Genomic DNA, 12252 nt, shown 5'->3' with positions numbered 1-12252 from the left:
CTTTCTAGTGTTTGTTTTATAGTTGAAATGATGACTTAAAAGCACGGCAACTTCAAATGAACAAACCAAAGAAACGAATCTATCCTCCCACCACCTTTGTCCTGACAATTGATTTCTCTAGTTTGACACTCATGCTAGAAGGTAAGCTTCACAAGGAAAAGGAGTTTTGCTTGTTTTCAATGCGACTTTGTCCCAGAGCCTAGGTCAGTGCCTGGCACTGAGAGGTGTTCCATAGTGCTTGTTGGACGGATAAATGAATGAACAAACGAACGAACAAATGAATGAATGCACGTTTTTATACCCTGATGTGGCTTTCCATAGAATCAGGCACAAGGCCACAGAGCCAATGTCAATGGTTGGTAATGTCCAACCACTAACTCTCTCGGGGGTCAGGCTCTCATGGCAGGGAATGGGAACAAAGCCAGGTAGAACAGCGGCCAACTCCTGGGCGCGGTGGCTCAAGCCTGTAATCCCAGCACTTTGGGAGGCCGAGACGGGCGGATCACGAGGTCAGGAGATCGAGACCATCCTGGCTAACATGGTGAAACCCCGTCTCTACTAAAAATACAAGAAAATTAGCCGGGCGAGGTGGCGGGCACCTGTAGTCCCAGCTACATGGGACGCTGAGGCAGGAGAATGGCGTAATGCAGTGAGCTGAGATCCGGCCACTGCACTCCAGCCCGGGCGACAGAGCAAGACTCCGTCTCAAAAAAAACAAAAAAACAAAAAAACAAACAAAAAAAAAAAAGAACAGGGGCCAACTCTGCCATAGCCACAGGGAGGCTTGGACTCGGCAGGCCAGGGGTGCCAGGAACCAGGATGGTGTTCGGGTCAGGATTTTTCTGGCCCTGCTCCAGCCCAGTCCCTTCTTCCTGGGCCACGTGCCACCAAGCCGGTGAGCTGGAGGTGAGTGAGCTCTAAGGAAGGTTGGGGGCCATTTCCTGGCACTCCCAGGGGAGGGGCTAGAAGGTCTTGAGCTATAGACAGACACCTCAGACTTCAGAGTTACTCCTAACAACCCCATGAGGTACATACAGTACCTGCAACTTTACAGATTAGGAGACAGAGTCAGAGAGGTTGCTCAAGTGCTCGAAGCTGCTGGCACAGGCAGGGCCAATGCTGGGATTCCAACACTGCTCTGTGTCACCCACAAACCCTGCTTCTACCCAGATGCCTTGAGGATCCGGTGAAGGCCTGGCTTCCACACCACTGGCCACCCCCTCCACCCCTACCTGTGCACGCAGTTGATGCTCTCCAGGTAGGCCATGGCTTTGCAAATCTGCAGCGAGTATAGCACGAGGGTGAGCACCTTCAGGGAATTCTTGTTCCGCTCCAGGTAGTGGCCCAGCTGTGGGAATGGGTAGGTGCCATCAAGACCCCTGGTTGGTCCCGGCACGGAGCCAGGGGGCCAGGGTGCTGGCAGCTCCTGACCCTTCCCTGGGGGTGGCGGGAGACAAACCCAAAGCTGGCAAAATGTTCCAGCAACTTCCTTGACAAACAGGGCCTCTGGCTTGTTCCAGCTGAATACAGAAGCCAGGAAGCTGGGAGGCATGGGCTGTGCTCTGAATGCCCCCCAATGCTGCAGCTCAGGGGTCACCGCAGAGTCCCTCTTCTACCACCTCCAGCTCACCTCCCCGTAGGGATACAATTCCATGATGATCCAGGTGGGCTCCTCTTCAATGATGCCGATCAGCCTCACGATGTGCGGGTGGTCGAGGTTCTTCATGATCACTGCAGTCGGGGGGCAAGACGGACGGGCGGGGCGGCTCAAAGGTCCAATTCAGAAAAGGCCTTTGCTCTTCCAGCAAGGGGAACGGGGACCCCTCCTCCAACATGGTCCCTGCACTGCTCACCCCTCCCTTCCCAGGTCCAATCCCCTCCCATCTTGGAGGCCTGGTTGGTCTCAGGGGTCCCTACCTGCCTCGCTCATGAACTTCTCCTTGTTGTCCAGAGTGCAGTCTTTCTTGCAGGTCTTGACAGCTACGTTGATTTTCTCCCCTTTCTGTAACAAGAGTGTGTTCAGGACCCCTTGGTCCAGCCCAGCGCTCAGCAGAATGTTCCCTCCTGGCCTCCCCATGGCCTCCTGCAGACTTTGCCACCAGCCAAGGTCCTTTTCTCCTACGTCTCTCTTCTTCTCCCCTTTGTCTTCCTCTCCTCTCCTTCCCCACTCCCCTTCTTCTTGATCAGGGTCTGTTAGAACTGAAAAGGGCTTTAGTGGTCAGATGAGTCAAGCCGCTCTTGACTCATCCATCCAGATGAGGACACTGAGACTGAGGGGCTGTGTGACCTACCCAAAGCCAGAAGCACCTGCAGGAAATTATCAGGCGTGGAGGCTGGGCCGTTTTCTTTCTCTCTCTTTATCGTTGGATTTTACATTCTTGCTGCCTCTTTCTTTTTTCCCCTGGGCCTGCTAGAATCGTGACCACAGTGGTCAGCCTTGCCCTCCCCCGTCACTGGCCTTGACACTAACTCCAGATCCTGCCTCGCCTTTTCTCAGAACTGTCTTTATCCTGCCGCCCCCTTTGTATTCTCCCACCAAGAATCAGTGACCCTTCTCCAGGTTCTCCCTGTATCTCCATCCCTGGTATTTTGCTACCCTTCTTGAAAATGACTCTTGACTCCATCATTCTTTGAGTATTTAATAAATACCATCATGCCCAGTGGACAAGGGGCCCTTAGAGACAAGGGGCCCCAAGTGGATGAAGGCTGTGCCAACTCCAACCTGCTTAGATTCAAGCTCTGTCTCACCCTACCGACACATGGAAAAGGAGCGTCAGGGAAGATCCTGGAACTCACGTGATTTGTGTAGACACCTTCATAGACCTCCCCAAAAAAGCCTTCCCCAAGAATACGATTCAGGACCACATCTTCACGGGCAATGCCATACTGTGAACCTGCACAGATGGAGAAAACAGTCGCAGATCACAGAGATCGGTGGTGCCCCGCAGGGAACCTGAGTGTCTGCAGGCTCCAAAGGCAGGCGTCACCAGATCTGTAACACCTCAGCCAAGATCCAGGGGCTGGGCTGGGGAAATGGGGGTCTAGAGTGTTCCACTGTCTCAAGGAAGAGCCATCCCCCTGCTCCCTCTGAAGGCTGGGTCCCAGATCCAAGTTATTAGAATCCCCACGCAGCTCCATGGGCACACAAAAGGGCAATCAGTATAGGGAGAAAAAAAAACATCTCAGCTTTCAAATCCACGGCATCTCAGGTTTGCCATTGTCTAAGCCTAGCACGAAGGGAGGATAAAGGAGGAAAAGAACATTCCCTGTGGTGTCACCAGAGTCCTTGCCGTGTCATTTCACAGGGCCTTGACTGCAGTCGCTGTGGCGGGGTTGACAACCTACCTCCAGGCCTTCTCAGGGTTTCGTCGGGAATCTCTGCGTAGATGTCTGACTCTGGAATGACAGGAAGAAGCGCAGACGTGGACAAGATGCCCTTGGTGGGCACTGCCAGGAATCAGGTGTGAGGCTCCCCGGTGGAGACCAGTGGAGACCAAGGGGATAGGAGGAAAAGCCAGGCAGGTCCCGGGCTCCCAACCCAGGTTTTAGAGTGGCCACAGAGCCCAGGGCACCTTGGCTGAACTCCCTGCTCTCTGCTTCCCAACTTGCATTGTTTAGGGCAAGTTGGTTAATCTCCCTTAATCTCAGTTTCCCCTTCTATGAAATGAATACTGGGGGATGCTGTAAAGATTGAATCATATAATACCTGTTGCATGTTTAATACCACTAAGGACTAGATGTTTGTGTACCTCTCAAACTCCTTTGTTGAAGCCCTAACTCCCAATGCGATGGGATTAGGAGGTGGGGCCTTTGGGAGGCGGTGCAGTCCTGAGTGTGGGGCCCACATAATGGGATCCGTGCCCTTATAAGCAGAAGAAGAGAGGCCAGAACTCTCTCTTCATCACGTGAGCCCACAGTGAAAGGACAGTTATCTGCAAATGAGGATTAAAGCCCTCACCAGATGCAGACTCAGCCAGCACCTTGATCTTGGACTTCCAGCCTCTAGAACTGTGAGCAATAAAGTATCTGGTTTTAAGCCACACAGTCTACGGTATTTTGTTACGGCAGGCCAAACTGCCTAAGATAAACATGGTGCCATGTACTAAGTACTCAATACACACTAGTGATTACTATTCATGAATTTTTTTTTTTTTTTGAGATGTAATCTTGCTGGGTTGACACGCTGGAGTGCAGTGGTGCGATCTCAGCTCACTGCAACCTCTGCCTCCTGGGTTCAAGCTATTTTCCTGTCTCAGTCGCCCAAGTAGCTGGGACTACAGGCACATGCCACCATGCCCATACAATTTTTGTATATTTAGTAGAGATGGGGTGTCACCATGTTGGTCAGGATGGTCTCGATTTTTTGACATCATGCTCCACCCACCTTGGCCTCCCAAAGTGCTGGGATTACAGGCGTGAGCCACTGCACCCAGCCACAATTCATGATATTTTAAAGCCATCATTGAGAAGTTACGGGGGAGGATCGTTTTCCTGTAACTTGGAGGACACCCTCGGCAATGTCATGAGAGCAGGCAGCGGGGAGCAAGCAGACGGGAGGCAACTGGAGCAGGTGGAGGATGCAGCAGGCAGCTCACCTATGCTGCAGCTCTCTGAGAAGTGGGACCGCCGGGCCTCCAGGTTTCTGTAGGAGGTGAGAGGGCAGAAGCCAGGTGAGCTCAGAGTCCAGTAATGCTCCCCTGGGTAGCCTCAGCCTGCCCTCTCCTCCTGCCCCCTGGAGAGAAGTAGTCTGTCCAGATTAGCAATGACCTGGGAGCACAGCCAAGGCTGCCAGGGGCTGGAGTTGGGGGACAGCAGCAACCCCCCAGCACAACACCAGGTGGCCTGAAGGCAAAGAAATATTCCTGCAGGTATTTACTGGGAGGGAAAGATCATCTTTTTTCAGGGTTCTCCTGGGCCTGAAAACCAGAAACTATGGAGGTGGGGACTCCCAGTTTCTTCTTCCTCTTAGTAGCACAGGCTAAGCTCAGGGCCCTGTCCTCTGTACCCCACTGTACTCACAGCATGGGGATCTGGGGCAGGCTGTTCCGCTTCTCGCCATCTAGGAAGAGAGGAAGAAGGAGGAGGTTGGAGCTGGGGACACAGGGGCCTAAGTGGGTGACTGACCTCCTCACTATTCCTAAAAGGGACTCTCCTCCCACCCCAGCCCCTGATTCCATTCTCTTCCAGCCTGGGAGCGAGGGAGGCCTTGGGCCAGAACTGGAATCTCCTTGGAGGCTGCCTCAGGCCAGATTTCGCCTGCTCCAGCTGGGACCCCTGCTTCCTGATTAAGGAAGACCCAAGACCCAAGACCCAAGATGGAGACACACACAGGCGGGACCAGCCTTGTTCTAGCGATGGCTTTGAGCTTGCTGGGGCTAAAACGCTTCTCCTCCAGAAGGTGCCTCTCTGTGGACGTTGACTAGCAGGGCTGTGGGTAGGTGGACCAGCCAGGGCTTAAAGCCCAAGATGGGCCCACTGGAAGCTTCCCGCTGGGCTGTGGGGGAAGCCTCCTCATTCACTTATCCATCAGCCACTTAGCTTCTGCCACTCTGCCTCTGGGGACTTGGGTGTGCTGCCACCCATGGTCCAGCCACTTTACCTTTAAATGGAACCCACCTTTCCTAGGATGGACGATGAGAGAGCCTTGGTGCTCCCCCTGCAGCCGGCAGTAGCCATCTATGAGGTCAGCCATGTTCTCAGCCTCTGCCAGGGACGAGGTTTTGATGGACAAGGCCTGAGGAGCAGAGACCAGCCAAGGGTGAAACCCCAGAGCGTTAGCTAGAGACCACCCCCAGGGCTGGCGAACAGATGGCAGGACCCCTGCCACAACCCTTGCCTGGATGCCAATGTTGTCTGCACCTCTCCTGGGGCCCTACCCTGGAGTCCAGACTGCATTCTGTCACCCCTTTCACCTGTACGTCCATGCTCTCCAAAGGCCAGTCCCAGGCCTCACTTATTTTGGCCTCTGAGCACACAGCACAATGCCTGGTATCTAGTCGGTGCTCAATAAATAGAAGCAGAAACTGAGAAAATGGAAGAGGGGGCTGGGCGCAGTGGCTCACACCTATAATCCCAGCACTTTAGAAGGCTGAGGCAGGCAGATCACCTGAGGCCAGGAGCTTGAGACCAGCCTGGCCAACATGGTGAAACCCTGTGTCTACTAAAAGTAAAAAAATTAGTTGGGTCTTGTGGCATGCATCTGCAGTCCTAGCTATTCAGGAGGCTGAGGCAGGAGAATCTGTTGAACTCAGGAGGCGGTGGTTACAGTGAGTTGAGATTGTACCACTGCACTCTGGCCTGGGCGACAGAGTAAGACTTTGTCAAGAAAGGAAAGAAAAGGGAAGGAAAGGAGAGGAAAGGAAGGAAGGAAGGAAGGAAGGAAGGAAGGAAGGAAGGAAGGAAGGAAGGAAGGAAGGAAGGAAGAAGGGGAGGCAATGGGGCAGGGCACAGATGGGTGAAAGGAGAGAGAGATGAACACTCTGCAGCCTGAGGTCTCTCTGGGTGTTTTACCACAAAACAAAACAAAACAAAGCAAAACAAAACAAAACAAAACAAACAAAAAAACCCCATGTTTTTGAGGTCTTGATGTCCACATCATTGTTCTCTTCGTAAAACTTAGGCCTGTGATTTATACCTGACTTCTGCTCACCTTGAACATTCCTCTACCTGAAAACCTTCCCAATTTCTTTCCTGACATTAAACAAATTGTTTCCCGAATTTTCCTACAATTTATCATCATCCTGGTACCTTTTGTCTAACAACTTGGTGCAGTTTTCTTAACACGATCCCCAAAGCCAGGAAGCTCCTGGCCTCCTGCGTGCCATGGACTTTTGGTCTGAGCAAGAGCTCCCAACTTGCCATTATATCCCCTGCAGAGCTGCCAGGTGCCCAGAGACACTCACCTGGGGGGCACCTTCAATGCCCAGCTGCAGTACCGCCTGGCCCTCCTCCAGTGGCAGGCACCTGATGGACCTGATCTGCTTGAACTCGGCCAGGCAGGTGGGCTGCGGGAAAAGAAGGGGGAGCTTCAGACCATCCCACTACCAGGACTGGGCCATGCAGATTGGTCAGTATGGGGGAGCTGGGGTGAGGAGGAACTGGGAGTTTCTCTGGGAGATGAAGAGAGAATCAAAGACTGGTCAGTATGGGGGAGCTGGGGTGAGGAATCAAAGACTATTAAGGCTAGACGGACCCCCTAGTTCAGAGGTGTCCAATCTTTTGGCTTCCCTGGGTCACATTGGAAGAAGAATTGTCTTGGGCCACACATAAAATACACTAACACTACTTGAGTGTAAAAAAAAAATCGCACGAAAAATCTTATCATGTTTTAAGAAAGTTTACAAATTTGTGTTGGGCTGCATTCAAAGCCGTCCTGGGACCACAAGCTTGATCTAGACCAAGTCCCTCCCTATGCCAAGGAGAAAATGAGGTCTAGAGAAAGCCAGGACTTGCTCAAGGTCATGTGCCAAGCTGGCAGTGGAGCCAGGACTGGACCCAGGTCCCCTGGCTTCCAAGGGAATCATGCCTCATATTGTTGCTGAAAGGGCAAGACTGCTGAGCTCTGTAAGTAATCATAGCGGCCCTGTCTCCCCCCCGCCACCTCTGTGTAGATGACAGCCACGGGGATGTAAAGGGCCATCTGCCCCACGATGCCATCTCCAAACGCTCTCCACTGCTGCTCACACCAGGGCATGGCCTTAGAAAGGACTCTGCTCTCAGCAACGGGGGCAAGAAGAACTGAAGTGGCAGACAGAGCAGGAGGCAGCAGAGAGGGGAAGGCCTCCCCACCTGGGGCTGGGTGGGGCCGCCTCCAGTCTTTCTACCTTTGCATCCTGACTGGTCAGCTGGCGGATCCCTTTAGGGCCAATGACCAGGTCCACAGTAATGTTCCATCCTTGCTGGAATAAAAGGAGAGGGGACTGTTGTCCCAGAGCTGCCCTCCCCATTCTTCGGAAACTTGAAGAAAAGCTCCCTAAGCTAGACACAGGCCACCGTTTCCTGGGTCTCCAGCTCCTTCCTGCCGAAACCCTGGCCATATGGATTTTCCCCTCCTGACACCTTTCCTGTCCTGCCCACCTCCCAGAGCTGGAGGCCAAAATTTCAGTGCCTGCTTCAGGCAAGGGGATGTTCGTGACTTCCACTGTCAGCAGGTCAGCGAGGCTCTGCTGCCTGAGAATCTGCAGCAACTGCAGCGTCTCCCTGCCCCCTCCTGGCCCCCTTTCCCGAGAGGCCTGGGATCCAGGTCAGGGAGAGGCTCAAGAGAGCCTGCCATTACAATGAGTTCACAGCGGTAGGTCTCCTGGTCGATGTTGGCGAAGCCCGCGAGAGTGTTGAAGAACTTCATGACGCACTCCTCCTCCCTGAGCGAGGCGTACTGCTGGAAGGTCTGCTGGATCATCTTCCGGAACTGTTTGGGCTGGGGGAGGGGATGGGCAGTGTGAGCAAGGCCAGCTCCTCCCAGGTCTCACTCCTTCCCTTAGGGTCTCACTGAGAGACTGCCCGCTGCTCAAAAATGATCCCCAGTGCCTTTGCCCCCAAAGCAGCTGTGATCTATGACCTAAAACACACATCCATTGTCTCAAGGGAGACTCCCCATACCCCTATGAAGGCAGTGGAGGGGGCAAGGGGTAGCTTCCCAGTACTGGGGCCAGAGAGCTGATCAGGCCTGGATGCGGAGCGGGAGCCCAGGCATGTCACAGTTGGATCCCCAGCCCCAGAGAGGACCCCTGGGTGCATTTAATAGTCCTGTGTCCAAATGCCCAAGGCCATGCAGATGCCCTGGCTTCTCTGAGTATCCCCAGTCTCATCCCTTCCACTCTAGTCTTGGGAATCAGCACAAAGAGGTCCTCGCCCATTGGTTTCCTCACCTTTAAGTTCTCCTGCATCTGCTTTGGGAAAAACAAGTCCAGCCCCACTTCCTTTCTGCAAAAAGGAAGAAAAAGGCAGCATGTGACTCCCCCTGACCCCCATCCCAGGACTGCGGGCCAATCAGGAAGAGGTGAGACGGCTTTGGGACCTGGAGACGGGCCCTGTGGGGCTCTGGTCTGGGGAGGGGTGGAGGAGAGGGTGAGGAGGAAAAGTACGCATGGAAGGACAGGAAGGGAGGGGAGGTGGGTGACCCCAGAACTTACTCTAGGAGCTCGAAGTTGGACTTCTTGTCAAGGGCATTGTGGGGCATATCCTTGAAGAACCGCCTGGAGAAAGAGGTGGTGGAGGGGGGGCTGAAGGCTGGAGAATGAGGGAGTCAGACCCAGGGCACCTCAGGCCACTAGAAGCCCCCTTCCCCTGCCATATATGGGAATCACCAGGAGAAAGGAAGTTAGGAAAGTCATAAAATTTAGTATTTTGACCTGTGAGGAAAAGGAAACCCCCACAAATTTCATTCCAAGAAAAGACTCCAGCCTTGGATCCTAGGAAACTCACGCTAGGAATGGGCAGATACTGGGCTGAGGAGGAAGATGGTGGCTCCATCTGTGGCCTCTCAGAACAAAGGCCCAAGGCAGCCAAGGCTTGAATGATCAGCCTAGGAACACCGACCTTCACCTGCAGGTCCTGGGGGACTCTTGTGATTTCCTTTTCACTTATTTGCTATCTCTGAGATATTATATGTGTGTATGTTTGTGTGTTCATTTAGATACTTGCTAAATGTAGCACTGTATATATACAAACTTGAGGACTTATAGAAGAAGAAAATAAAATTATTCATAGTCTAACCAGAGGAGACAGCTATTATACTTTACTCATATTCTTTAAGTCTCATTTCCCCTAAAAATGTATGCTTTGATAAATACTTTTATGTAATTGTGGCTTAAGCTGAGACCAAATAGCTAATGTCCTCACATGTGCCAGCCTCCCTTCCCTGTCTGGGTCACTGTGTCTAGTAATTTCATTGACTGCTGCAGACATTATCCTACTCCTGATCTTATATTAAAGTCATTCAGTGTTCCTTTAATTCAGCCATCCTTATAAATATCTGGTAAAACTTTTGTGCAACTAATACTATAAGCAGAGTGAGGGAAGTAACTTATGATTCAAAAGCAATGCCTTTTAGACAGTTCACTGTGTTTAGAAAATAGTAAGGTTAGGTCAGGCGTGGTGGCTCACAACTGTAATCCCAGCACTTAAGGAGGCCAAGGCAGGCGGATCACAAGGTCAAGAGATTGAGACCATCCTGGCCAACATGGTGAAACCTTGTCTCACTAAAAACACAAAAATTAGCTGGGCGTGGTGGCGCATGCCTGTAGTCCTAGCTACTCGGGAGGCTGCAGGAGAATCACTTGAACCCAGGAGGCGGAGGTTGCAGTGAGCCAAGATTGCGCCATTGCACTCCAGCATGGGAGTGAAACTCTGTCTCAAAAAAATGGAAAAGAAGACACTCATGGCATGAAATCATAGAGGAAATACCCAATAAAAATGTAAAACATAAAATGCTATATCCTTAACAATTTTTAATAAATGGTGTCTTTGAATATATTGTCAAGCAAAATAAGTAGTTACCTCTTAAGAAATATGGTCCCAATTTTGCACTCTGTGCCCTAGCCTGAGACACTGGGCAATGTCTGGAGATAGTTCTGGTTATCATACCTAGTTGGAGTAGGGGGCTGGTAGTGCTACCAGCCTCAAGTGGGTAGAGACCAGGGATACTGCTAAACATCCTTCAATGCACAGGAAGCCAACCCCCAACACCCCCTAACAAAGAAGCATCCAGCCCCAAATGTCACTAGTAGTGAGGCTAGAAAACCCTGGGAATTTGATCCAAGAAAAGACCTTAGAAAACTAAGAAGATGGGTCCTTCCCTACCCTTACTTCTCTGTACTGGGTATCTGACAGAGGGAGGTAAGCAATGGTGCCTGAGATGGGATGTTCTTGCTAAGGGCAGATGTGCAGAATTGGAAACCAGAAGAACTGGCAGATAGGAATGACATTCAGATGTAGCGAAGGTCCCCAGCCCCCAGGCCATGGACCGGTACTGGTCTGTGGCCTGTTAGGAAGCTGGCCGCAGAGCAGGATGTGAGCAGTGGGTGAGTGACCGACGTTTCATCTGTATTTACAGCTGTCCCCCATCACTTGCTATATTGCCTGAGTTCCATCTCCTGTCAGATCAGTGGCGACATTAGATTCTCATAGGAGTGTGAACCCTATTGTGAACTGTGTATGAAAGGGATCTGGGTTTCACGCTCCTTATGAGAATCTAATGCTCAGTGATCTGTCACTGCCTCCTATCACATCCAGATGGACCATTTAGTTGCAGGAAAACAAGCTTAGGGCTCACACTGATTCTACATTATGGTGAGTTGTACATTTATTTTATTATATATTACAATGTAATAATAATAGAAATAACGTACACAATAAATATAATGTGCTTGAATCATCCCGAAACCATCCCCCACCCCAACCCCAGTCCATGGAAAAACTGTCTTCCACAAAACTGGGCCCTGGTGCCCAAAAGGTTGGGGGCCTCTGAGGTATAGGACATGAGAAGCCTACCCAGGATTCTCCCCTGGATGGAAGCTCCTCCTCCTCTTCCGCCTCCCACTTGAAGAGTGCCTGCAGTTAAGATCCCCAAATTCCATACGATTGACCATGGCAGCTTTAGAAAACGTTTCAAGCCAGTGTTACCTGCTCGACCTCCACAGTAATAAGAAACCTCAGGGTGATTATAGGTAGCTTGGTCATCTGTAGTTCCCCTGGGTTGAGTGAGCCATAAAATATACACCTAGGTAACTGAACACATTGGCTTGCTGTACACAGCTATTTAATTCTAACAGAATAAATGTTGGCAAAGGTCCACTGAGGAAGAAGATTTCAGTTCTTTCAGAGTTATCCATTCATTCAACTATGTATTGAGTTCTTATGTGCCAGGCAAAGGCAGCACCCATTCTGACTCTAAGGATTTGACAGAATTTCACAATCTGGTGCACGGGGACATGTCATTGCCTCACAGAGCTCTGCGCAAGTACAGTGGTATTGCAAAGGAGGATGGAGGAGGTCAGGATGGGGCAGAAAAGGCTTCAAGATGAAGAGACCCTTAGGCTGGCTTGATGAGAAGAGCAGATGGTCACACTGCTTGTAATTGACACCTCATAGGCTCACGCTGAGGTTTCCTGTGTATGTAGAGGACAGGCAGGTAACATGGGCTCAGTACATTTTCTAAAGGTGCCAGAAGATAGAAGAGTTTACTAGGCTGGAAAGGGAAATGAGAAGACTGTGCCAGGCAGGAGGGATGCATTGCCCACCCATGGGGTGAGA

At 51.5% G+C, this 12252-nt stretch overlaps 1 protein-coding gene across 10 annotated transcripts in view; it reads right to left on the bottom strand.

Moving 5' to 3' along the window:
* The window catches only part of PTK2B (protein tyrosine kinase 2 beta), a 135691-nt gene that overhangs the window by 21728 nt on the left and 101711 nt on the right, over positions 1–12252 (bottom strand). For all 10 annotated transcript variants that reach the window (XM_077943286.1, XM_077943292.1, XM_077943288.1 and 7 more), the window contains 13 exons: positions 9132–9194; positions 8868–8922; positions 8276–8416; positions 7824–7898; positions 6903–7004; positions 5617–5734; positions 5020–5059; positions 4596–4642; positions 3346–3396; positions 2797–2894; positions 1918–2002; positions 1631–1731; positions 1233–1348 (listed from right to left, as the gene is read on the bottom strand). In XM_077943286.1, coding sequence (XP_077799412.1) covers positions 1233–1348; positions 1631–1731; positions 1918–2002; positions 2797–2894; positions 3346–3396; positions 4596–4642; positions 5020–5059; positions 5617–5734; positions 6903–7004; positions 7824–7898; positions 8276–8416; positions 8868–8922; positions 9132–9194 — 1092 coding nt within the window. The remainder of the gene's footprint in view (positions 1–1232; positions 1349–1630; positions 1732–1917; positions 2003–2796; positions 2895–3345; positions 3397–4595; positions 4643–5019; positions 5060–5616; positions 5735–6902; positions 7005–7823; positions 7899–8275; positions 8417–8867; positions 8923–9131; positions 9195–12252) is intronic.

This window comes from Macaca mulatta, chromosome 8, assembly GCF_049350105.2.
Source record: "Macaca mulatta isolate MMU2019108-1 chromosome 8, T2T-MMU8v2.0, whole genome shotgun sequence".
Lineage (NCBI taxonomy): Eukaryota > Metazoa > Chordata > Mammalia > Primates > Cercopithecidae > Macaca > Macaca mulatta.
The sequence above is the reverse complement of the archived record's forward strand: the minus strand, read 5'-3'. Positions and strand labels throughout refer to the sequence as shown.